General features: G+C 48.5%; 3 protein-coding genes across 5 annotated transcripts; 1 reads left to right on the top strand and 2 right to left on the bottom strand.

The window, feature by feature from the left end:
• Positions 1 to 397: 397 nt before the first annotated feature.
• On the bottom strand, positions 398 to 17,598 carry LOC131137592 (BAR/IMD domain-containing adapter protein 2). Of its 2 annotated transcripts, XM_078797988.1 has the most exons (21): positions 16,372 to 17,598; positions 16,105 to 16,292; positions 15,724 to 16,022; positions 15,219 to 15,457; positions 11,863 to 12,169; positions 10,922 to 10,979; positions 9,596 to 9,836; positions 8,168 to 8,296; positions 8,009 to 8,084; positions 7,439 to 7,525; positions 6,749 to 6,810; positions 6,548 to 6,619; positions 5,930 to 6,067; positions 5,481 to 5,633; positions 4,623 to 4,799; positions 3,768 to 4,413; positions 3,500 to 3,704; positions 3,040 to 3,102; positions 2,497 to 2,656; positions 2,380 to 2,420; positions 398 to 2,314 (listed from the first exon to the last, which is right to left on the bottom strand). In XM_078797988.1, exons 8-21 carry the CDS (start codon positions 8,213 to 8,215, stop codon positions 2,242 to 2,244), a joined length of 2,001 nt encoding a protein of 666 aa, XP_078654114.1. In that variant the 5' UTR covers positions 8,216 to 8,296; positions 9,596 to 9,836; positions 10,922 to 10,979; positions 11,863 to 12,169; positions 15,219 to 15,457; positions 15,724 to 16,022; positions 16,105 to 16,292; positions 16,372 to 17,598; the 3' UTR covers positions 398 to 2,241. The 2 variants fall into 2 exon arrangements, with proteins under 2 accessions (XP_078654114.1, XP_078654113.1); XM_078797987.1 differs by having other exon boundaries at positions 3,500 to 4,413.
• On the top strand, positions 12,125 to 17,992 carry LOC131137594 (neuronal pentraxin-2). 2 transcript variants are annotated; one of them, XM_058085720.2, is made up of 6 exons: positions 12,125 to 12,189; positions 13,846 to 14,511; positions 15,199 to 15,577; positions 15,730 to 15,968; positions 16,128 to 16,307; positions 16,387 to 17,992. In XM_058085720.2, the coding sequence occupies exons 2-6, from the start codon at positions 13,945 to 13,947 to the stop codon at positions 16,603 to 16,605; spliced, it is 1,584 nt and encodes a 527-aa protein (XP_057941703.2). In that variant the 5' UTR covers positions 12,125 to 12,189; positions 13,846 to 13,944; the 3' UTR covers positions 16,606 to 17,992. The 2 variants fall into 2 exon arrangements, with proteins under 2 accessions (XP_057941703.2, XP_057941702.2); XM_058085719.2 differs by having other exon boundaries at positions 15,727 to 15,968.
• cyth2 (cytohesin 2) lies at positions 17,825 to 25,083 on the bottom strand. The gene is made up of 12 exons (XM_058085721.2): positions 24,886 to 25,083; positions 23,645 to 23,795; positions 22,573 to 22,639; positions 22,394 to 22,512; positions 22,245 to 22,325; positions 22,060 to 22,172; positions 21,792 to 21,940; positions 21,611 to 21,722; positions 20,677 to 20,753; positions 20,157 to 20,228; positions 19,934 to 20,088; positions 17,825 to 19,487 (listed from the first exon to the last, which is right to left on the bottom strand). Exons 1-12 carry the CDS (start codon positions 24,950 to 24,952, stop codon positions 19,400 to 19,402), a joined length of 1,251 nt encoding a protein of 416 aa, XP_057941704.1. The 5' UTR covers positions 24,953 to 25,083; the 3' UTR covers positions 17,825 to 19,399.
• Positions 25,084 to 25,222: the final 139 nt, after the last annotated feature.

Raw genomic sequence — 25,222 nt, 5'->3', positions numbered from 1 at the left:
AGCTTTAAAGGGGGCAGCTCCACACCATCACCTCCACGGACAGCTTTCTAAGTTCTTCCAGACCACACCTCCTCCTGCCTCACACCCACACTGTCTGTGGCATTTACTTCACCCCCGACCCCGAGGCTACTTTGCAGGGATTGGTCACACTACCAAGTGCTCCCGAGGACTTGCAAACAGCTGCCGAACCTCATGTGACGCGTTGGCATCCTTTTAGAACACAACATCAGAAGGGCGCGAATAGGTCGGATGAGAGGAAAAGCATAATAGGTCCTCTTTTAAACCTTCTCTCTACAAAAAGTCCTTTTGACGCTTTCTTCAACTTCCTGGTCAACCTTCTCCAGCACTCTACTCTCTACCATTTCCATCCAAACAGGCTCCTGCTCCTCAAGTCCCAAGACTGCAGATTTGGGACAGATGGCAAAGGGAATTTCTAAGATACCCAAACCCAAGGATCCCAAGACTAAAACCTGCCCTCCACGACATACGTCTTCCGATGGAGGGTGGTTGCTTTAGCTGCTAGGTGATGTTTACATGTGGTGGTGGGGTTGGGACCACCAGTATTTCCATCTGAACGCTAGCATGGGGCCCCTTTAAAGCTGTACAGGCCACGTCAACGCAGCAGCATGTTTACTGGCTCGTGTACTGAATAAATATATGCTGTATTTGTGTACTTTACACAATAACTACATAAAAACAAAGACGTGAGCATGTGAATCTCACCCTGCATAGAAAGCAAGCTAATACAATACAGACATTTCTTTTACAGTAGGAACCCGTTCCCGGGAACAGTACTGCCTAGGACTAGGATCCAGTCCTTCAACACACGGGATACTTTCCCGTATGAGAGAAGAAGGAACCTTGGAATGTTCATTATGGGATACAGCAAGCGATCACATCCAGCAAAACATTCATTTCCTTATCCTGATCTTACTTCCTGTGGTCAACACCTCTCCAATTATAGTGATTCCGAAGGACCGTATGGACCCTCTAGAAAACAACCTGAACAACATCCAACAGGTGACTCATCCCGAGCTTTTCTTCCGCTCACTCACACACCAGCGACCATGTTAGCTAATACTGGAGGAGTTACTACAGCATCATGCTAACTTGAAGATAATTCCCATCCACTTCCAATCTCCGCTTGCCATCCCTGTGAGTTTGCATGCCCCCCATCCCCCCCCCCCCCCATTCCAAAAACATGCTAGGTTAATTGGCCACTCCAAATTGTCCATAGGTATGAATGTGGGTGGGAATGGTTTGTTGTCTATATGTGCCTTGGGATTGGCTGGCCACCAGTCCAGGGTGGACCCCGCCTCTCCCCCAGCTGGGATAGGCTCCAGCACCCCCACCCTTATGAGGATAAGTGGCATTGAACATGGATGGATGGATGGATGCCCATCCACGAGACATCACCTAACCTCTAAGACGGGGTGTCCAAAGGTTTGTTTATTTGCTCCTAGAACACAAGGCCTCAATATACTTCAATATACTTCAAAATACTTCAATACAGTAATCCCTCATTCATTGTGGTATAATATAATAGTTCCATTGTTATGACCGTCTAAATGTGCTTTTTAACATGATTAGAGTCCTCTAGAAATGAAACAACACCCCTACAGTCACCTTTACACAATATAGTAGACATAGTAGCCATTACAAACATAAATAATACTCGTGTGTCTTGCTGTAAACATGAAGCCAAACAGGAAGTGACGTTGGAGCTTCAGAGGTTACGGTTCGGAACGATTGTGCCGGTTGTGAGGTCATTCGAAGCTGCAATAAAAGCCTATTGCTCTGGCGCTCAGGTCTGGTGCTTGTGTGTCTCAGCCAACATTACAGTAACATGGCCGCCACCTGGTGACCGGCGTACAGTACTACATATCGCCACAATGTCTGAGGAAGTCCTTGGAATGTAAAAGAGGAGGAGCCTTCCTCAGCGTTCCTTCAAGGATTCTCCCATGAGTCAAATGTCTTTGAATTTGGACACCCCGACCTACAAAGTACTCATATGATGAATGATTCCAGTCAAATATTCAGGTGGGCCTGTATTTGTGTCAATACGGTAACTGGTCTTCCGCAGGCACCTCTCTGCCTCTCACCTAAACTAACTGCTAGCTAGCGCGCTAAAGAGAAGACGTCCACGTCGACATAAGCGGTTGCGTGTCTGGTCATGTGACGTTGGAAACGCTAAACCGCCGTACTGTGGAACCAAGCGGCTGCTCCGACCAGAGCGCCACATCACTCGATGATGGGGGCCGAGCGGTCGTTGGTGACGGTTTTTCGGAGTCGAACGTGGGCAAAGGGGTTGGGCCTGAAACAAAACGTGTGAGGAGGTGAAGGGATCTGGAAGGGGCGCTGGTGACGTGCGAGGGTTACCTGGTTGGAGATGCCGGTGGAGAGGCCAACTCTGCCGTGATCTGTCATAAACACCGTGCTTATTATTCTGGACTTCATATTATTACAGGGGGGGGGGCGGGGGTTTCGGCCTCTGACCTTGTTGGTGTCGGCCATGCTGTAAGGGCGAGGCCGGAAGGTGCTGATCCTCTGGGGAGGAAAGGAGCGCTCCTCCTCCGACTCGGGAGTGAGGGCCGGAGACACCAGCTGGTCCAGTTGGCTCAGACTGGTGCTGTTGGCTTTCGACAGGAAGAGGGAGCTGCAAGGGAAGGGGGGGGGGGATCATGAGGACCGTAGCCACTTGCTAGGTACACGTGCATACTCTATGTCTATTGCTGTGGAAGGAGCTGAATCGGGAATCAAACGTCCTCCATTGAGAAAGAAGGAAACCAGGTGACACGTCAGTGATCGTACAAATGTTGCTGTAAGTGCATTCATATGAACGGATCATATGAACGGATCATATGAACGGATCATCAACTCTGCTTTGCCCTTCCTGCTCAGGTTCTTCACATGCCCCAAATCGACCATTCACTGACTCGTTGACTTGAATGAGTTCTACTGCAGTTCTGACTCCCCAGTGAGGGCGCATGTTACTTATGCAGCGTATCTTTCTGGTGTGCGTGTTCAAGGCCGACCCACCTCTCCAGGTGATCCGTCCGGCTGTGTTGTGGCTGAGTGTAGGAGAAAGGGAACCAGCCTTTCCTGTGAAAAGCAGACGTAGACCACGTGAGTCACAGCAAGGTTCCAAACCTTTTCCACCGTGGGACACATACAGCACAATACCACTCATATTTTTAGCAACAACCACAAAACACATTACTATTTACAAATGACATTTAAAGGATACATAATGAATAAACATATGTATCCGTGAATTGAAGTGATGTATGGAATGAGAGTAAGATGAATAGTATTCATATTTCATGCATTTGAGGAATAAATGTGTCCCTTCTGACGCAAGATAAAGAAGCAGTCAAGGTCGGGAACACGTGACCTTGGCATGTTTTGGTTGTGTTGGCGTCTACGTTGACATTCCACTCCTAATCTAACCGCACTGAGAGGAACGGGGTGAAAGGTCGCCAAGGCTTTATGGACATACCGCCCGGTGCGATCATTTTGCCCGTAGTGCCACCCATCTCTCGGCTCAGAGATCAGCAAGGTGATGCTGTCGCCGGTCAAGAAGTGCAGCAATGAAGCTCCGCCTCCTCCCGCTCCTCCGCCGCCACCGCCTTCTGATGCTCCAGGCGAGTGGGCAAACATGGCCTCCACTCGCGTTGGCCCGGATAGGGGCAGCATCCTGGAGGCTGGGGGAGAAAGTGACGGGTTGAATATCCAGAAAGTGCCGGAACCTTTGTGCTCCACCTCACCTTGGAAGCCGCCAGGCCTTTCCCCGCCAGGCCTCCTTGGTAGAGGAAGTGTAGACGTGGCGCACATGTCAGCGGTCTTCATCAGCCACGGGTGAGAGGAGGGTAAAGTGTTGTTCCCCCCGGGGCCCACCTGCTGGTGCAGCAGCTGCACAGGGGTCATAGCCCTGGACAGAGGGGCGCTGTGGGGGAGGGGCGGGCTGTGCGGGGCGCTGTGCGGGGCGCTGTGCGGGATGGCGAGGGTCACGCCCTGCGAGGAGCTGCTGGATGGCGACACCTGACTGAGAGACATGACGGTGGACGGGATGAGGCTCGGCGACAGGTTGCTGGTGTTGGCGGCCATGAGGAGGGAGGCGGGCTGGGAGGAGCCGACAGCGGCGGTGGGCGTGGAGGCGGCGGGGCTGCCGCTGCCGCTGCTGTCAGCGAGGGGCGCCCCGGTGAACACGTTGATAGGGGAGCTGCTGTGCTGAGGAGATGCTCCTCTCGAGGAGCCTCCTGCGGCTCCCGCCCCAGTGCTGGACACGGGGCGGAAGGTCTGGGTGGAGCTCTGAGGACAGGGCTCACTCTGAGAGGAGGAGGAAGGGACTGAGCGCTGCTGCTGTGGGCGGTCTCCATTTAGCTGAGGAGGAACTTCTTGAACTGCCAGCCTCTGGAAGACAACTTTCATTTGTTTGTCATGTGTTTCTTAGCAATAACGATGAAGGGAACAATAATTCTTCATACTAATAAACCCCATCTTTCATAGAAACGACATTTTAACTCTACAAAAATGGCCGACCCTGCATGTGGAGTTAAGTGGGACACAAACGGGACAGACTAACGGCGGTTCCAGGCTTACGTTAGAGAACCCCACCTTACCTGTTCCGGCGGGGAGGAGGCCAGCTTGGTGTGACGGAGGACCTCGGCGATCCCGGCCGCTGCCGAGCTTTGTGGCGCCGTGTGACGCAGCAGATTGAGCGCACGCTCGGGAAGTTTGGTTGGCTGCGTGCACGACTGCTGCCATGACGACAGCTTCTGCGACAGGAGCTCCCTCACCTGTTCACCGGCAGAAAATGAAGAATAGCATCACTACCTTACAACAAATACATCCTAATCGTCAATCATTCACACTCGGGGGCCATTTTTGATATATACTGTATTTTTATATATTGTCAATATAAAATGAAAATGTTTGCTCAGATAGCTTATCATATACTATGTACTGGTTTTAGCACCCTTGATGTACAAAATGGAAAAGCAAGTCTACGCAAACCTGTTGGAAACTTACTAACTTACAGTATACTAAAGTATATTATAGTATACATTTCAGTACACATTACATTACAGCACCTTAGCTTCCAGCCATGGATCCTTGCAGTCCGACATGACATAGTCAACAAAAATTATCCTCCCGTTCCATGTGGAAGTGGTACTTTTTGGCTTCTTACTTTGTCCTTCCCCACTCGGTTTTAAAACTATTCTTAACTTGAGAATAAATAAGTCGGAGGCTAACTATTAGCTCGGTGAAGCGGTGTCACTTCAGAGATCCCGTAGCCTGCGCACAAGTGGTGTGAACAAAGCCAGCAGTGTCGTCTATGTATGGCAGATTGGTGTTAGACTGGCTGTCCAATCAAGCGACCAAAAATTGTGTTTGCAGTACAACTACAACAAGAAACGTTCCCAAAGCAAAAGGTGATACATTAGCGAGGGGCGACTGTACTGTGTGCCGAGTATCACCTTGGAGTGGTAGTTGATGAGCAGCTTGGTCACGCAACACTGTCGGTCCACCAGGAAGCAGTATCGCCTCCTCTCCTCGGTCAGCGCGGACCTGTAACCCGTAGCAACCAGCGTGTCCAGCTCCACTTGGCGGCGACTCATCAGCTCCACAAACTAGTTTAGTCAAACGGGATCAGACGGAAAAGTCAGCACACTAAACACACACACAGAGCCGCCGTGACCTTAAGAGCTCATTGTAATGCATGCAGAATAACACGTGACCTCACTTCCTGCTGACCTTTTCTCCAAAATAACACTTGCTCTCCGACTTCCATACAAAGGGAAAAGAAACCTCTCAATCTTGACATTATGAACACAAGTACTTGCCAACAGTCAGCTGATGAAGCCCATGAATGAGGCCAAATACTCACAAATACACAAACACAGAGCCAGCCGGCTGGTGTACTTGCCTGCATCTCTCGGTCTCCATACTTGTTGGGGTGACGGCTGCCCAAGCTCTTCCTGCGCAGCTTCTTCAGCTGGGCCTGGTACCGCTCGATGGACTCAGATTTGGACCTGCGCTCGTTCTGGTACTTCTTCAATGTGGCCTGAAGGAGGAGGGGCAGAGTCTGAGGGCATGCTCACACCAGGCCATTTGCACAGGGCGGGACTCGGGCGACGGAGAGACGCTGTCTCTATCTTTACTTCTCCAGCAGATATCTGCAGCTCCACTCGATGTCCTCCCCCTCCCCCAAGGTGGATGTGTTGACTTTAATACGACCACATACCAACCCCCCCAGCCCCAACTAGCACCAAACTATCTTCCCTGAAAAGGAAGTGAGCCCAGGGGAAAATTACGACAGGCTGTTAATGTCACGGGCAGGAGAAAAAAGGAGCGCTTGATTTGCTCACCCACAATGAGTGAAGCATCCAGTATGTACTGCTAGAGGGATATTGACAAATAATATTGATGACATGTTGTCTTTGCTGTATTGTTCTTGCGTGAATGACTATTTTGTAGCAAATACTAATTGGAATGCTTGCTTGTGTATTCATGTGACGGCTGTGGCGTCCTCAGGCTGACTTACTGTCAGGTATTTGATGTCCAGTTCCAGCTTCTGCTCCAGCTGGGCCAGCAGCTCCGAATGAAACAACTTGAGCTGTACGCAGGACGGCCAGACCACACACACACACACACACACACACACACACACACACACACACAGAAGAAGAAAGTAGCTTCATGTCTAATTGATGTCTACAGCGGACAAGTGCGCCCTCCCTCTTACCACGTCTTCCAGCTGCACCTGGATCTGCCTGTGGACCTCAGCCATCTGAAACAATGTGTCTCCTGCACAAAGAACAGAACAGAACAGACAAACTACTTACAACAAGGTGCATACTGTAATTACTGTACATGCATACCGTATTATAACAATGGAGAACTGCTGTTATCATTTCTTATTGCACTTACAACCCCCAGAATGATGAAAGAATGCCAGTATTTGTATTATTATTATTATAATATATAGGATCTACTGCACGTATGCATGTACTGGGCCTTACATCACATTCAGGAATGATGGAATGATGATGAAAGAACTGAAGTAAAGAGCATGGCATGGATAACATTTGCAGTATCGCCCACCCCTAGAATGCAGTAGCTGGCATCTGGCCCTCTGACACTCCTGCCCGCCTCCCCCGCTGTTTTTCAGCCTCACAATGAGATCATGTGGTGTTGTTAATCTCCCAACAATGAGCCCACTCTCTCCCTTTCCCCGTGTCCCTCGCTTTCTCCATTTCCTGTGTCTTCATCTCCTCCCTGGACAAGCACAAAGCAGGAGGCCCACGGACTCTTTCCCCACTCCCCACACGGCAGGGCCGAAAAACCTCTGAGCTGATTTGGAGTCTATAAGCGGCTCTTCCCCCCCACACACCCCTTGCTCGATGGCATCCTTCCCTGCCCGGCGGCCACTCACCCAGCTCCTTGGAGCCTTGGCTGTCGCTCGCCAGCTCGCCCAGCTTGACCAGGGCATCAAAGTAGCCCTTGGCGGCCACCGTCACTCCTGAAGAAGACAACAGTGAGGTTTTTCTTAATGCAGACAGGGCGTGCTTTTATTTTGAAGCTTACTTTGCACTGAACAGGAAGTGGCTGTGTGCAGGTTTTAATGTTGTGCAACTAGTAGCCATGTATGTTACTTAGCGGCATTTTGATGAACCGCCATAGAGGGAGGGGGCGACTGTGTTTGGAGAAGGCAGCAAAGTGTTAAAATGTTAAAAACTATAGAAATATTCCATTTATTAACACTGAATCCTGCATCTGTATTTACTATAAGAATAATTAATAATGATAATAATTGACATTTTATTTGTATAGCGCTTTTCAGGATACTCAAAGTGAGACAAGGATGAAATAAAGCTGAATGAAAACAGTAGAAAATGTGATAAATGACGTGACCTTTGTTGGTCATACATGGATATTATTATCTGCCACCAAAAGCCGTATTTGGACCTGACTGCAGGATCTTTGCACTTCAGCTTCAACCAACCTGTCAGGGCTTTCTCGTAGTGTTTCCCCATGGCCACAAAATTCTTCAAGCTGGGATTGAACTGGTCCAGAATGCCCTGTGGGCAAACATAAAGATCATGAAGATCATGAAGATCATAAAGATCATCAGTTCCATGTGTGACATAATAGATCTTCCTACCTTGTAGACATTCTCTGTCATCTTGTTGACCTCGTCTGTTCGTGACATGGTGCTCCTCTGGCTGCTGACTCTGTGGACGTTGTTACTGGTGATGCTGCGTCTTCTAATATTTACATGAGATGGAGTCTCCTGGGAGAAGAACATGGAATATTGGCTTCATCTTTACATCTTCAACTAGCATTCCAAGCTCTCTCTAACCGTGACCTCCTGGTCGCCTGGGGGCGTGGTCTCCAAAGGCAAATAACTGCCAGGGCCTCTAATTGGCCCAAGGTCCAAAAGCACCGGCGCTAACAGCTCTGGCTGTAGGCAACCTCCGCAAGACGGAAGCTTTACCAACCTCTGCGTCTGAAAATGTGTCATGCACTCCAAATCATTAGTAAAGTTACATGAAGTTTGTTTCGTATGCAGGTGGTAACCAATTCCAACACAATCACGCCGCACCACTGTTACCATCCAAACACCCCCCCCCAATCCCATATTCCCAGTTCTGTGATCGTAGATCCTAGACCAGGATGTCCAGCCTGGCCTTCAGAGGTTAAACAAGTGCAGCCATTGGTTAATCATCAGGGAGAGATTCCGGGCAAGACGTTGACCCAAATCAGCTAATGCTGTGTGACACCAAGAAAACAGTTCCAGACCCCTCCTCATTAGGGCCACCCGGGCGGCTCACCCCGTCATTTCAAAGCCAAGGAGGGAAAAAGCGGAGATTAAAGTCACGTTTGTGAGTGGTGGTGGCGGCGGGAAAAGCTGCTTTCGTTCTCTGAAGGCTTGCTTGCTTTTTAGCATACAAGTAGGGGAAGTCTGCAGGTGGCTGGGCGCCGACACAGAAGATGCATTCATGTGCTTTGGCCTCCTGTGCATGTGGATGCTGGGGGGGCTAATTGCTGCATTTACACACGTTTGCTTTTCACATCTGATTTTTTTTTAGCGAGTAGTAAAAATACTGCAATATTATCAACGCAATAATTGAGAGTATTACTGAAAAAATACTCAACAAAATCAACATTGTGTAGCCCTTTTTGGGCTAAACCTAAGATTTATATACGTCATTAACATAAACCTAAGTGGGAATAGACAACACCCACTTCCTTTCAGACAGTACAACCATGTGACTTGTTCCAGCCAATCAGCAATTAAAAATGCTGGTGAATAAAAAGTAGCAAATACTTATGGTGACTACAAATATACGGTGTCATACTGATATATTGCTAGAATAAAGATGAATAATGATTTTGCCGAGTGCCAAATAATCCCCACCCAACACGCAAAAACATGCAGCAATGGCAGCTAAAGTGCACCAAAGGGGTTTCTAATAATGTCCAGGTATGAAATATAGGAAGTGCTAGCGGTGTAAAATGCAGCCTGTTGCTGTTCCTGTGCAGTAAGTTCGACACACCACACACAAAAGTCCAAAAACAAAGCGGTTACCTGGTTTTAATCTCATTGTGGGAGCGGAGAAAGACTTCCTGTGAGCGCCGAAGGATGAGCAGTCCAGCACCCCCTCTTCTCTTGTCCTCCTATATGAGGCTGGCTGCCCTCTCGGTGGGTTAGTGGGGGGTTGTTTCATCCAGCAGGGCACTAAATCTCAACTCCCCTCCACCCCTTTTTCACATGGCCCTCACTCCGTCGCTCCCTCGCTCTCTCTTTTCTCTCTCACACTCTCGCTTTCCTGCACACAAGAAGAATGGAGGTCAGATATTTGGTGCCGTTCAGTACCGCTCCTCATTACTGAGCCGATTATCAACATGCCTTCACGGCCGCAACACTCCCCTCAAAAAAAAAAAAAAAAAAAGAAAAAAAGCAGAAACTCTGCAGCTTTGCCTGGCCTCCAAAGTCCACCCAGCTCCCCTAGCAGTGGCATGCCTCTCCCCCCTCACGGGGGCTGAATAACAATGAGCTGACAGGACCTCTTCTGAATAGCAGCAGCAGGAGAATAATGACTTGAACTTTTTAAGCCAAAAAAAAAAAAAAAAAAAGTTGAGGCAGTGAGTACAGGCCCGCCTGGCCTACATAGATGAGGAGTAGAACATTCCTGCTCCCTAAAAGGCCCACCGTGGGCAGGAGGTGGTCCTTCCACTGAAACCCAGCCGCAAGCTAGGAACTTTAGGAGAACTTTAGGAGACTAAACAGCGGCAAGGCTTCGCTTTCGTGTACGCGGCTCACCTCTGCACATCATCATGGCCGACATCAGCCGTGCCCAAACTTTCCAATGTGGGCCGCATGCTGAAAAATCAATGTCAGCGTCCATTTTGATCGCAATCCAATTGGCTAAGAAGCTATAGACACTTCCCTGTGGGAATCCCAAAGGGATTAATAAAGTATTCTGTCTGTCATATTTCATACAGACACAGGGTGTCCCCCACCTCTTGCCTGGTAAGAGGTAGTCTGGGATGGGCTCCAGCTGCCCTGTGACCCTAATAATTTCCCCCACATATTCATCATATCAGTTTATTCAACTGACCAATACAACATTAGACACTCTTTACTCACTTAATTTAAAAGAAAATAAATTATGCATACATATTATTAATAGCAACATGTTATAGTAGTGGAAAAAATTCGCACAATTAATGTTGTCCCTGTTGTGTGCAGAGAAGTTTGATTAATGCCAAATTTCTATTCTAGATAGAAAAGAATACAACTGCGCTAACGCATGTTGGCCACCGGGGGGCAGCACATCGCCGCCAATGAACTTCAATGTATTAGCCTTGTCAAATCCACACTTTTGTAGCTATTAGCATACAAATTACTCACATTCCCCGCAGGCTCTGCTGATGTACATCACGCCAGGAACAGGACATGGCTCCAGCACCTGTTAGACAGTTTGGTTAGAATAAAGCCACTGCTCTTTCAACTTCACGTAATGCTAACTCGGCTAACTAGCTACGTCTAATTTAGCTAATGGAGGTTATGGTTAAATTGCGATTAAAGGTCAACTTTAAACTGTATGAATCTGCAAAACAGAAACAGGGATATGAGAATGATGAGTGACAGTTGGAAGATAAGATAATTTCGCCTCGTCCTAATCCATCTGCACTTTTGGGTGAATTCAAAGTAAATCGGTACAATGATTACCCCGAGTTGAGGACTTCCGTGTCTTGTGTTGCAGTTACACGTTCCCTCCGGAGAGGGCGACAAATAGCAACAGTGAGGCCCAACCAAACGGAAGTACATATTTCGTTGCGGTGGAAAAAAGATGTACATGAAAACGGGCAGCCTGCTTCTATCGGACACTTTTTATTCTCCGACGTGCTGGTGGTTCCGTATACGGCATGACACGACTGATGCGGGAAAAGTCACAATTTGCAGAGAATAAAGTGGGAAAAATCTAATTAAATAGTGGAATAATTCAGAGAAAAATAGTTTGAATTTGACAAAAATAATGCGTGAATATTATGTAAAAAAAAAAGGCATAAGATGATTGTCTCACTATTTACTATTTGGGTCTCTCGGTTCCACATTGCTGCGTCTGGCATGCTTGACCGTGGTCGTTAAGGCTGTCGTCTGTCTGTCAGGGCGTAAAGGAGTGTAAAGGAGTGTAAAGGGGTGTAAAGGAGTGTAAAGGAGTGTAAAGGAGTGTAAAGGAGTGTAAAGGAGTGTAAAGGAGTGTAAAGGAGTGTAAAGGAGTGTAAAGGAGTGTAAAGGAGTGTAAAGGAGTGTAAAGGAGCGTCGCGGACAAGAAGGCTTCAACTGACCTACTAACCACCCAGACCAGTCATGTCGTCTGCCTTTCCATCACCTCCTCGACCTGTTTAAAGCAGCCACGTGTCCCGTGGCGCCCTGGCTCACGGACCGGGAGCCAATGGGGTCAGTCGCTGGCGTGCGGGGATGTAGGTGAGCCACGGCGTTGCCAAGGCCGCGGCACCAGGTAGGAGGCGTGGTCTTCCCAGAAAGCATCAACAAGTGGGAGGAGGAGACGACGGGGAAGGGATCCAAAGAATCGCCCCAGGAGTAAATCTCTGGCAATCTGATTAGTGTGTGACACACTCACTACAACTTCAACTGGGGACACAACAACAAAGGTAAGAGCACCTCGCATTATCTTTGCATGACATTTGTTATTGGATGGAACCTCAGCTGTCATAACGCTCTACGCTCATGCAGGATACATACACGCTATGTATTCACTTCATAAACAATGCATAGACTACTACAATTACAAGAATTATTATCATATTATTACAAGAAAGAGAAAAAGTTGGCATTTTGTGAGGATAAAGTTGGGATATTTCATTTAAAAAGTTGTTCTTTTGCGGGTCATCATTTTAAAAGAATAAACCTGTAATATTATGAGAAAAAGAGTCATGATTTGCCAAGAATAAATCATTAATATTGTGTTTAAAATGCACCATTTTACAATAAGCCCTAATATGACTTGAAAAAAAGTTATTTTGGCAGAATAAAATGGACAAATGATGTCACCAGAATATTCATTCATACATTTTCTACGACTTCGAGGGTCACGAGGGTCGGGGGTGCTGGAGCCTATCCCAGCTGGACTGGTGGCCAGCCAATCCCAGGGCACATATTTATCATTTATCATATGTGTGTGTGTGTGGAGGGGGGGGGGGGGGGGGCAGGGGGGTATCGTTTTTAAGAGAAGTGGCAACATTACAACACCAACAAATCCTAATTTGACCAGAAGAGAGTTGAAATATGAATATTGTTATTAAAAAGGTTCTGGTTATGTTGTGCTAATATAATAAAACATAAAAAATGTTGATTTCATGAAATAGAATGAATGACAGCATTTCAATACTTGTGCTAAAAGATGATGATTATTGAACGTTTTATGATTACCCAACATGAAAGAAGACGAAAGCTGCACGCCATTAAAAACAATCCTTCAAGTTTATTTATACTTTTATTTTGAAGGAGCTTTTAATCACACATCTAAGCTCACTTGTGAGGGTTTCAGTGCGCTACTTAAATATCCAGCCCGGCCATATGGCGGCACAAGCCCGCCATGATGGATTAGCAGAGCTCACAGACAAGGAGAGAGAGCGGGCGAGAGAGAGGGCGAGAGAGGGAGGGAGAGAGAGAGGCCAGGTTAGCAGCAAGCCATGGATGCCAATTAGGTGAATTGAGCGAGGGAGCGTGAGGCTGCGCTAAACCGGAGGCTCAGGAGGTGAGCTCGGTGTTGACACGCTTCTCCACCGGGACCATCTGCCCCCATCTGTCCCCATCGGCCCCCGCCCCTAAGCCCCCAAACACTACAAAGGCCGTCTGAGAAAGGCTTTAACTGACCAATGCATTTCTGCGCTCAGACATTTTGGACTGCATTAAAAATGCATGCTGTTCACGTTCATCCATAGGTCACGGGAACCAACAGGTGGCGGGGGAGCATGACGTGCGCGCCATTTGAAAGCGGCGTCTTGAATATTTCATATTTGTTTAAGGCCACGGATACAGCATGCATCAGCACAGGATATGAAACATCATGCTAGCGTCCATCTTCTACTCATACTTGGTATAGATTCCATACATACCGCCTCTGGCCCCAAGACAGCTGGGGTAGGCTCCAGCATCCCCCACCCCAGTGAGGATGGATGAAAGTAATAGTAATAGTAATAGTAAATAGTAATAGTAAAAGTAACTTCTTTTTCCACTTATACGTGACGGGTACAAATGTATAAGAGAAAAATGTAAATGATGAACTTTTTCTTTGGCTTTCTTAGTGACTCCCGTTGTTGAGTGAAGGAGCCAGGATGGAACGCTAGGATGCTTCTCCCCCTTCCTGACGCGTCCCTGCTGGAGAGTTTGAGGCCCCAGTGAGGATGGAGATGATGGCGCCTCCACCCTCTCTATCCTCCCTCCTGCTGCTCCTCTCCCTGCTCCTGCGGCCCTCCTCCTGCGCTCCGGGCTCAGACTTACACGACTTCTCCGGCGCGCACCCGCGCTTCGTATGCACCCCTATTCCGATCAACGCGGACCCCTCCTGCTTCCCTGCGGGGGACATGGGCGGGGGAGCCCATCAAAGCCCGCCCCCTTCCGCGGGATGGTGGGGAGCCAGCGAGGAGGCCAAAGCCACCATCCTCCACCTCAGGGAGAGCCTGGTTCGCCAGAAGGAGACCATTCTGGACCAGAGGGAGACCATCAGGGAGCTGACGGCCAAGCTGGCCTTGTGCGAGGGCTTCGGGGGGGCGCCTCTCGAGGAACACTCCTCGGATCACGCCTACCACGCCTACGGTAACCTCGTGCCCGACTCGCCGCACGCGCCCTCGGATGGAGCCCGGCACCAGGAGAAGGAAGCCAAACAGGAGGCCTCGGCGGACGGGACGTCCTCGCCGGAGCAGATGGAGAGGATGCTGCAGGCGCTCAAGGACAGGCTGGCCAACCTGCAGGCGAGTATCGGCGTACGCTTAGGCGGTTCCAGGCGGGCCGGGTCTAAGGTCGCTAGTAATTATGCTGATCTGCCTTGACTGAGAGGTCATCGGGACCGAGCCCGGATTACCTGACAGGCCGACACGGCAAGACCTGGACTGACTGGCCGCCAATCAGGGTCGACCGGGGCCGCAACACAACGCATATATTCATGTCATACATATATATATATATATATATGTATATGTCATATATATACATGAATATATATAGTTACAAGATCATGTGTCTTCTTTAATGGAGCACCGGGGCAGGCCTGCTTAGACTTGGGATTAAGGACTCCTACAAAATAAAGTGCTAATGGCGTGGCATGTTGAGTGATGATGCAACATTCAATAATCATCATCTTTTAGAATAAATATTGACTACTTGTTTTCTAAAAATAGGAAACTTTTTTCTGGGGAAACGGCAACTTTTTATCGAAAATGATGACTTATACTTGGAAAAGGATGTCAAGTGACGTCGGTTCAAAGTAAGCTTCAACAAGGAAACGGTAGCGCCATAGTCCTGGGCTGCTCGAGTGCTGCTCGAGTGCCGCTTGGCAACTGGGGAGCCGTGGTTCATGGAGAGCAAACGTGAATCCCCTTGCTGAGAGTAGTTGATGCTAACGACCCCGTATGCTAACACGCTCTTTGTTTGATCAGCAGAAAAGGAACTCGTCGCTCACCTCCTCCAGCTCTCTCAGGCAGCTCCTTCAGAGGAAGATCCATGCTCTAGAGGAGCAGCTGCACCAGAGTACCGCCGTCGCCCTCGGCGACCTCAACGACCTCAGCGACCGGGGGGACCAGGACATCCACCACCATGCAGACAACCATCATGCCGACGACCACGGTGTCGGAAGCAACCACACCGGAGAAGACTTTGACCAGCACAGCGACGGCCACCATGATGGAGACGATGAAGATTCTGATGATGGTCACCATGGCAACGAAGCAGACAGTCACGCTTACATGGCGCACACAGGATACAGAGAAGCATCGGCGCACAACAAACTGGACAACATGCTCCACCAGCTTCACCTGGCAGGTACGCAACGCTCTATTGGATGGATGGATGGATGGATGGATGGATGGATGGATGGATGGATGGATGGATGGATGGGTGGGTGGGTGGGTCTGGGTGGATGGGTGGATGCATGCATGGATGGCTGATGAGGTCGAGTGTGTGGTTACCAGCAGTTCCAAAGAGCGCGGAGGCCTTCCAGATCAGCTTCCCCATGAGGACCAACCACATGTACGGACGCGTGAAGAGGACGCTCCTGCAGGAGATCTTCGCTCTGACCTTGTGTCTGTGGATCAAGACGGGCGTCGGGCCCGCAATGGGGACGCCCTTTTCCTACTCTGCACCAGGACAGCCCAACGAACTGTTGCTGATCGAGTGGGGGGGGAACCCCATAGAGCTGCTGATCGATGACAAGGTGCGTCGTGACACCCACCGGGGGTGTCCATGGTTACCTCTTATTTACTTGATGCTTGCTAAATAATAAATAACATACATGACCATAAACATCATGCCTCATCATGCTGCTTCTTGGCTTTAATCTGAAGTGTCACCTTTGACCTTCTTGACTTTTCAGGCGGTGTCTCTGCCGCTGTCCCTCAGTGACGCCAAGTGGCACCACGTGTGCGTGACCTGGTCCACGCGGGATGGACACTGGGAGGCCTACCAAGACGGGGTCCAGCAGGGGTCCGGGATCAACCTGGCACCTTGGCATGCCATCAAATCAGGAGGGGTGTTCATCCTGGGACAGGAACAGGTAACGACCAGTTAGACAAGTAGTGCTGTACATCACCTACGCCGCACGTGGAATTCATGCGGACCGCCTGTGCGAACAGGACACCCTGGGAGGTCGCTTCGACGCCACCCAGTCCTTCGTGGGAGAGATGGCGGACGTACAGATGTGGTCTCACGTGCTGAGCGGCGCCGACATCCACGACTTGGCTTCGTGTGGCGGCCACCTGGCAGGCGACGTCATCTCCTGGTCCGAGTCGGAGGTGGAGCTCCACGGAGGCGTGGTCAGGCACCCCCAGGAGCCCTGTCACTCAAAGACTTGACGGCTGTTTGGAGGGAAGACCATGCCTCCAAATCAGAACGGATGCCTTTGCTTTCAAGTAGGAGTGCTCTCATTGGACAATATTAGTTTAGGCGTGTTTTCTTAACATTTGTATGAATTTCTACTGAATAAATACAGCTAAATGACCAAAGACACTACAGACGTTTTGTTAGACTTGACATGCTTGTTTAGTCCGGTAGACTTTATTTGGACATGTACAGGTTTTGTGCTGTTACATTTTTAGGACCAGAAATCCTAGCCGTGTTTGTAGCCCATTTTCAACTCATTGGCGCCTCGGTTATATTATAAATATTCTTACGATATTACAGCAACATTCTGATAAAAATGCAACGTTGCCATGAAGCGTCGCCTTATTCACATCGCTTCATTCGCCAAGGAAAAAAAGGCGCCAAGATTACCAATTTCAAATCCTCTCCCGAATGTGGCGCTAATTGAAAACTGTTTTCTCAGTGTGAGAGGGGGGCGTTTGCGCAATTTTGCCTCGGTTCGCATGCATTTTCCAGTTAGCGTACAATAGGGCACTTTCTGGTCGTGTTATTAAGACATTGTGTGAGTACAACAGCGTGTAGGTGTGTATACAGTACCACAAAACGTCCTTCCTTGTTAGCATCCTATTTCCTCGCTAAACAAAATGGCAACCGGAAGCAGACGTCGTGTCGCTCGTCTATGATGTCATCAGCGGGTGACTCAAAAATAAAATGGAAAAAACAGAAATAGGGGAAGAAATTAATGACGCTAATTGGACAGCTTCTATATGTGCAATTATGTCGAGCGTTAAAAATTTAGTAATTACAATAACAAACATTAAACGTCAGCTAGCTAAGGCTACCCATTGTAAATGAATGCAAGTCTATGTACTTCGTTTCTTAAAGCGCCTTTCTACAAATTTAAGTCAATTCCTCTCGTTTATACATCTCCACACGCACAAACAGTCAGGCACAAAAAACAATCTACAATTGTCCAAAAGCCAAATCATTGTTTTAATATTCGTTTACATTGCCTTGACCCATCCAATATGGCGGCGACGTTGACGTACGGCTGTGTGCTAGATGAGGAGTCTGTTTATGGTTTTTACCGCCACCTAGTGGTTATGTAAAGAAAATGGGGTAAAGTAGTTGTCAACAGCATGTAAATAGAAATTGTGTGACGTTCTTTCCATTCTTTGTATGATTTAAGTGCATGAATGAACAGTCAAATAATCAGCTTTTGTTTTTTATTGTTACACAGTAGTTTACTGGCACCGATGTGTTTTGTGGTTTTCACCGTTTTGCTACATTTACAGATGATCTTGTACCCATGGTCACCTGACAGTAAATAAATAAATAGAAAATAAACACTTGTCTTCTGTGAAAGAGGTGGCTCAGTCACACCGGCTTCCGTTGGTTTTTGTAACATTTGTTTGCTGTACCGACAGGATGGCGGAGCCCCCGATGGGATATGGTGAAAAAAAAAATGGATGGGTTAAAAAAAAAAAAAGAGACTATTTTTTTTACAGAGACTAGCCAACTAGGACACACTTGTTGTCATGGCCTGCCTCCGCAGAGCAAAAACCAGGTGGAAGTGCATCATTTCCATCGTCAGCATAACCGTAGAGGTATGAATGGAACACGTTTCCAAATACGGCTCGTCAAGTTCAGTACTGGTACTGAAAAGGAACAGCCATGATTATCCATCCTGTTTGTCCTAGCAGTAAACAGTCTTATCAGAACGTCAACCAATGTGCTGCAAACGTCCACTCCCAACACGGAAGTAGCGGAAGTACAATGCTCTTAATGTAAACTGTTTAGCAAGATCTCGCAAACATATGTTTCTTTAAACCCCATAATCTTTTTTCTTAACGTCCCTTTGGGGGCCTCGTCCAATATTTTGTGTTTTCTTTTCTTTTTTTGGCACCTTTGCACTTCAAGCATCTCCCAGAAGGCCAACAAACGAAGAAGCTTTGGAAGAGACGAGGGAGAACTAAAGGCAACTCAGTTAAGGTCCAAAACATCTGCGTCATTCGTCCTCATGCAATTTCTATCCAAGCCCAGCAGCCGGCAGACAGGCTGCTATAGCTTCTACTGACCAGGTGGGGGCGGCGGCGTTCCTTTCGGGTCTAAAACACTGTTGCTGACAGGGGGCGCTAAGGAGCACTGCTCGTCACAGCAGCACTGTTCCCTTCCGATGCTCAAATAAAAAAGTAAATAAAGTGCGCTAAACAAATATCGGAGCGTTACTTTTTTCTACCGTCTACAATATACACTTTTAAAACTGTCGAATTGGGAGCACATCTAAAAAAAAAAAACAAACAAGCGGATCAATTGTGCTCCACAGGCGAATCGACGCTTGTGCTTACCAGATGCTAAAAAAATGTATCTTCTTCGAGGCCACTTCTTAACATCAGTACACGAGTGGGGCGAGTGGGACGGGCGTCCCACGCCGCCACTCGCGCTCCTACAGTAGCTTGTACGAAAAGAAAGAAAGAATAAATAAAATCTCTTCTACGGGACGCATAAAGAAATCTAGAAAGGTCTATGTACAAGAAAGTAAAAAACAAGGAGCTGCCTTCTGGAGTGGATCAAGACGTAAGGGCGGACGCTGCGCTGCTGCTTCATCTCACCGTCCACGCCACGCCACCGCGGCGGAGTTATGTTCTTGTCGGGCTGCTCTAACGTGCGGAAGTGATGCCAACAAAGACGGGGGTCAAGGGAGGGCGAGGAGATGTTGGGAGGCGGAGGGGATGAGTGAAGGAGGAAGGACGGAAGGATGGAAGGACGGATGGAGGGAAGCACATCTTAGGGCTGTTCTTCTTTCTTCTTCAGTGATATACGCTTCTTCCTGGCGGCCAGCATTTCGTAGAAGGGGTCCACGCTCACCGCCGACCTGGCGTGATGACAAAAATCACCAGGGATTCTTATTGCAGCTGGACGTGTACACGTTCCATGTTCTGTTTGGTCCGAAAATATTACAGGAAGCCCTCTTAGTTGGTTCCAATCTCCACTAGGATGAGTCCATTTCGGGCTCATTTATAACGGCAATATTTTTATATTCACAGCATAGAAAACCTGACCATCATTGGAGCTCTCTAGACACGGTATAACACCCCTATAATCACTCATATGCGGGGACTCGAGACAGCTAACGAGCTAACCGGTTAGCCTCAAATTTATACAAGTGTTCTCTGCAGTTCTCGTCACGGACCAGGACTACATAGGACTATGTTTCTGTGTTTTTGGTGTGCGTTAAAATTAAAATAAAACGTTATGGGTGGATCAATTCCTCGTGGAGTGTTGGCGGTGTGAAAAGCAGGAACGTTACGGTTGACATACTTGATGCTGTGGATCCACTCGTCCTTCTCCTCGGGCGTGGGGGCGGAGATACGGTACACCATGTGGTTCCCTTCCACCACCCGGCCGTCGGCCTCCGTCTTGCACGCCTTGATCAGCTGGCCGCGGTTGTTGGGGATGTACAACTCAAAGCAGTTCTGTTGTTGGGTGTGGAGACGTAGCGTTGGTACGCGTCGGCGCCGCTCAGCGTGGAATGTCAGCTTACCGGTTTGCGCGGGTCTTCCACCTCGCGGATGCTGAGGTTCTCCAGGGGAATGATGCCTCGGGGTTCCTTGTCCTGGTTAGATTGAGAGGAATCACACGAGCGTGAATGAGGACGCCAAACTGCAGCCTCTTCATGGTGCCAACTATTAAAGGTATGGTGCTATTAACTATTAACTATTAGGTATGGTGCTATTAACTATTAACTATTAGGTATGGTGCTATTAACTATTAACTATTAGGTATGGTGCTATTAACTATTAACTATTAGGTATGGTGCTATTAACTATTAACTATTAGGTATGGTGCTATTAACTATTAACTATTAGGTATGGTGCTATTAACTATTAACTATTAGGTATGGTGCTATTAACTATTAACTATTAGGTATGGTGCTATTAACTATTACGGTATGCTTTATGTTAAGCTTTCCAACCAACAGCCAAGCCTGACAATATGGCGTCACAAAGCATGAGCTCTCCGCTGGTTAATTCAAGTAAAAAAAACAAGAGTACACCACTTACTGTTGTGTATTCAAAGTAGTAAAGGCAGTTGTCTGTGAGGATGAACCATCGCCTTTTCCAGGTTTTCACGCGCCCCCCTGAAACAACAAGGACAACACTGAGACCAGCACACCGGAATGCTGACACGCCCTTGCCCTCACAGGTACAGTGGAACCCGCTACGTCGACAGCCCGCCCCCAAACATGTTATCTGACTGCTGGTTGGCTGGCGTGGGGGATGACGAAACGTCATTTGGGGCTACAAAACACGAAAAAGTCAAACTTTGTAGGCTTTTGCAGCAATGTATAACTTATTAATATTTTTTTTAATGTAAAACTTGTCTTTGCCGGTGGGGAGACCTAAACCTTCTCCAGCACCATTAAACAACACCAACACATGTCCATCGTTGCAGAAAGTGAAAGCAACAGCGTTGAGTCAACCACTTCCTGTTCTGTTATGACATAAGGGTAACACAACATGAGATAATGCCACACAATAGCTAAAGACGCTTATGCAAATTAGACGCCAATGGCAACCAGTCGGAAGTAAGAGTGGCCGCAACGGCTACTTTGGTCACGCGACTAACGGGTTCCACTGTAGAAAAGTCCCAGCGTGTGTACACGTGTGAGGGCAACAAGAAGTGAGACAGTACATACCTCCTGAGAAAACAAGCAGCGGCGGTTGGAAGGTGGAAATCGCAGGAGAAGAAGCAGAAACAAAATAGAGGGGCCAGCAGATTTAGAGGGCGACGAGAGAGGAAGGAAGGGGACATGACATATTAGTGACACGTCACAGGCCCCCCGCCCCCGCCATGCATGACATTTGACAGTGCCGCCACGCAGAGAAAGCACCAGCTCAGCGCGCTCACCACAGACCCAAGGCTGAGAAGAGAGCAGCAGCGTGCTGTGTAACAACCCTATGCTGTGAACACGTGGCCTGCCTTACGCCGCCTCACCCAGTTTGAGCAGCCATCCCTCTCTGTCGGGGTTGAAGAAGGTGTGCGTGAGGTCGTTGCCGTCATCCTCCGGGATCTTGAAGGGCTCGTTTTTGATGCTTTCATACAGGTTCTTCAAGGAGAAGACGAGGTTAGTGCTCCTGCTCAGACAGCAGGCCTTCACACGTGGAGGTTAGCGTACCCGCAGGAGGTCCTCGGGCAGGTCCCCCCCATCGTTGATGCCTCTGTTCATGGAGATGAAGCGGTCCACTCCAGGCTTGTCCCGTACGTTGGGGTTATGGAGGCTGGTGTTGAGCATGATGATGGCGAATGACAGCACGTAACATGTGTCTGTGGGGTGGGGGTGGGGGTGGGGGGTGTTAAAATGGCCAGGTTGTCACTGGTACAATGGTACAATCACCATCTTGTACTTGCCAGCTGAAATACTAAGTGATGGCGTGTGTGGTTACCAGTGCTCTGGAAGACGCCGGGGTTGCAGCGACAGTATCTCTGAGCAAAGGCCTCCATCATTCTATCGATCTTCTGGGCCTCACCGGGCAAACGGAAGCTCCACAAAAACTGCCTGCAGACACGAGATGAGGGTTTGGGTCTTGATGACACGTACCATCAGCAACGCCGCCAAGCTGCCATTTACCTGAGCGCCTGGACGAGGTTGAGGTCTGTGAACTCGTGCAGGTCCACGAAAGCTTGGAGAACTTTGATGTTGAAGTCGTCCCTGCAGTAGGGACAAAGCGATAAGACGAGGATTTGGAGGCGACAGAGAACACGAGACGAGCACCGCACCGTTCTCCCAGGTAATCTCCGATGGCCGTCTTGTTGAGGCCCTCTCCTTTGTAGAGGAACTGAGCGATGTCCTCTGCCGTGTGTCTGAGCAGCTCGTTCTCCACCAGAAACACGATGCCCTGCAGACAACGCCCTCGTCACCGTGCGCCGACAGCCAAACCGGCATTCAGCACGCCTACCTTTTTGGGGTCCATGTTGAACTTCTTCCTTCCCATTGCCACGTGGCGGCTCTTCTGAAGAGTTTTACTGCACGGCGGACACGAGATAAGAGCAGCCATGAACACTAAAGAATCATCTCAACTGCCCCCCGCCACGCATCTTTCAGCATCATAGGAGGGAGGAAGGAAGCAAGTTACTTTAGGCTTAGGAAGGAAGTTCCTTTAGGCTTAGGAAGAAAAGAAGGAAGAAACGAAGGAAGGAAGGAAGGAAGGAAGGAAGGAAGGAAGGAAGGAAGGAAGGAAAGAAAAAAGGAAGGAAGGCAGGAAGGAGGAAGGAAGGAAGGCAGGAAGGAAGGAAGTTCCTTTAGGCTTAGGAAGGAAGGAAGGAAGTTCCTTTAGGCTTAGGAAGGAAGGATGTTCCTTTAGGCTTAGGGAGGAAGGAAGGAAGGAAGGAAGTTCCTTTAGTCTTAGGAAGGAAGGAAGGAAGTTCCTTTTGGGAGGGAGGGAGGGAGGGAGGGAGGAAGGAAGTAAGTTCCTTTAGGCTTACTGGCAACCCCTCCCCAAACAGGAAGGAAGGAAGTTCCTTTAGTCTTAGGAAGGAAGGAAGGAAGTTTAGGGAGGGAGGGAGGAAGTAAGTTCCTTTAGGCTTACTGGCAACCCCTCCCCAAACAGGAAGGAAGGAAGGAAGTTCCTTTAGTCTTAGGAAGGAAGGAAGGAAGTTTAGGGAGGGAGGGAGGAAGTAAGTTCCTTTAGGCTTACTGGCAACCCCTCCCCAAACAGGAAGGAAGGAAGGAAGTTCCTTTAGTCTTAGGAAGGAAGGAAGGAAGTTTAGGGAGGGAGGGAGGAAGTAAGTTCCTTTAGGCTTACTGGCAACCCCTCCCCAAACAGGAAATGATGAGAGCTGAGTTGAGTGAGCAACAAAGGACTCGTGGATGATATAAATATAAAATGTAAGGTATAAAGGTTATAAAGGCGGCAGTGTTTCCTCCATCCCAGTCACTGCCGATGTGTCCTTGGGCAAGGCACCATGATTGTTTTGTCTGTTACCATGGATGGATCACATCACCGAAATCCTGCATCCACTTCCCCTCACCTGCCCTCCGTGCTGGCCTCCAGGCCCTCCACCTCCAAAATGGCCTCCCTGAGCTCCTCCCGGAGCCTCTGGATCTCCTGCAGCAGGACCCCCTTCCTCCTGCGGATGTCCTCCAGTTCAGAGCGCTCCTCTGGGCTCAGGTCTACTGGGACTGGTGGGAGGGAAGCAGGGAAGCAGGGAAGCAGGGAAGCAGGGAAGCAGGGAGGCAGGGAAGCAGGGAGGCAGGGAAGCAGGGAAGCAGGGAAGCAGGGAAGCAGGGAAGCAGGGAAGCAGGGAAGCAGGGAAGCAGGGAAGCAGGGAAGCAGGGAAGCAGGGAAGAATGTCTGTGTTACTGCTGCGGCTGCACATTATGACCAACAATGAGCGCTTTTAACAATAAAAGCCCAGGAAACTATTTTAAGAAAACCGCCCACACTCATCTGGTCATGGTGGCTTATTTCAGGAGTTATCAGCGAGTGGGAGGAGGTTTCCTGACATGACGGTCCAGAATCTAATTAAAACACACAATGGTGTCCAGGTCGGCAAGGTCACCAGCAGCATTTGTTCAAGGAGGCCACCGCAAATAAATTCACCCGAGCTCATGAAGCCATTTTAATGCACCTGGTCTGCCAGGAAAGAAGACGACTAATTAGGCTAATTTGAAAATGATGTCATCGCCACAAATAGATGGCAGCCCTGCGGGAAACACTGCCAGTTCATTTTAGACGAGACATGATTCAATATTTGAAGCTATTATGAAGTATTATTATAATTATTACTATTTCTGGTGTGCTGCTTACGAATACTTAAAATCCTCATGGTTACATCGATCCAAATGATTATTTTAATCGATCACGAAGACAACCAGCTGCTGCCAGGAACCACCACGCCCACATTTCGGACCAAAGCAACAATAACAAGCAGATAACAACTCGCTATAGTCAAACAGTATACACTTGTAAATAAAAGGCGGTGTTGGGCAGAGGTGTTAACAAGTCAATCGGCCTTACCTGAAACATGAGCTGCTGCACCGATCAATATTTAGCTAACGTTTGCCCGAGCGAGCGCGTCGATGTGCTTCTCTGAGGCGAGAATGTGCTTTATCGTGTATTTAAGAAAAGAAAAGAAAGCTAACAATTCACCGGTTTGTCCTTTTCAGCCAAATGTTTCATCAACGGCCACATCTGATCAAATAATGTGGCTACAGAGCTAGCATGAGCTGGCTAGCTAGCGAAAGCCTCACCAAAATAATAGCTACTTACTGTAGTCCAAGTCTTCCATTTTCGGCGCTTTACTTTTAGGCATAAATATTTCCGAGTCGACTGTCATTCAATAGCAGGAAAATGTGGATATATATGTAAATATATCCTCAAAGGGCAAAAAAAAGGGAAAGTACACGGCTGACGAGCGTCAACACGTCAGGCCGAAGACACAAAGACGGTGGCGACAACCGGAAGCGGTGTCTGGCTAGCGAAGTGAGTATTTCCGGTCAGTGCAGTTTCAAAATAAAACATATTAGCGACTCTTTCTTTAGCTTGTATAGCAAGGGTGTCTTTGTGCTGTTTGAAAATACGTTTAAAAAACAAAAACAAGAAAAAT

This window comes from Doryrhamphus excisus, linkage group LG17, assembly GCF_037039965.1.
Source record: "Doryrhamphus excisus strain RoL-2023G ecotype Guam linkage group LG17, RoL_Dexc_Guam_v1.1, whole genome shotgun sequence".
NCBI lineage: Eukaryota > Metazoa > Chordata > Actinopteri > Syngnathiformes > Syngnathidae > Doryrhamphus > Doryrhamphus excisus.
This window is presented reverse-complemented; position numbering and strand designations above follow the sequence as displayed.

Coding starts and splice junctions, on each gene's coding strand:
- LOC131137592 (XM_078797987.1), bottom strand. CDS start 8,215: ATGTCACGAACAGACGAGGTCAACAAGATGACAGAGAATGTCTACAAG. Junction 8,085..8,167: donor TGACAGAGAATGTCTACAAG/GTAGGAAGATCT, acceptor GTTTGCCCACAG/GGCATTCTGGACCAGTTCAA. Junction 2,657..3,039: donor CGGACGGATCACCTGGAGAG/GTGGGTCGGCCT, acceptor CTTCCCTTGCAG/CTCCCTCTTCCTGTCGAAAG.
- LOC131137594 (XM_058085719.2), top strand. CDS start 13,945: ATGGAGATGATGGCGCCTCCACCCTCTCTATCCTCCCTCCTGCTGCTC. Junction 14,512..15,198: donor ACAGGCTGGCCAACCTGCAG/GCGAGTATCGGC, acceptor TTTGATCAGCAG/AAAAGGAACTCGTCGCTCAC. Junction 16,308..16,386: donor TCATCCTGGGACAGGAACAG/GTAACGACCAGT, acceptor CTGTGCGAACAG/GACACCCTGGGAGGTCGCTT.
- cyth2 (XM_058085721.2), bottom strand. CDS start 24,952: ATGACAGTCGACTCGGAAATATTTATGCCTAAAAGTAAAGCGCCGAAA. Junction 23,796..24,885: donor AATGGAAGACTTGGACTACA/GTAAGTAGCTAT, acceptor CCCTCCCACCAG/TCCCAGTAGACCTGAGCCCA. Junction 20,229..20,676: donor ACTACTTTGAATACACAACA/GTAAGTGGTGTA, acceptor CAATCTAACCAG/GACAAGGAACCCCGAGGCAT.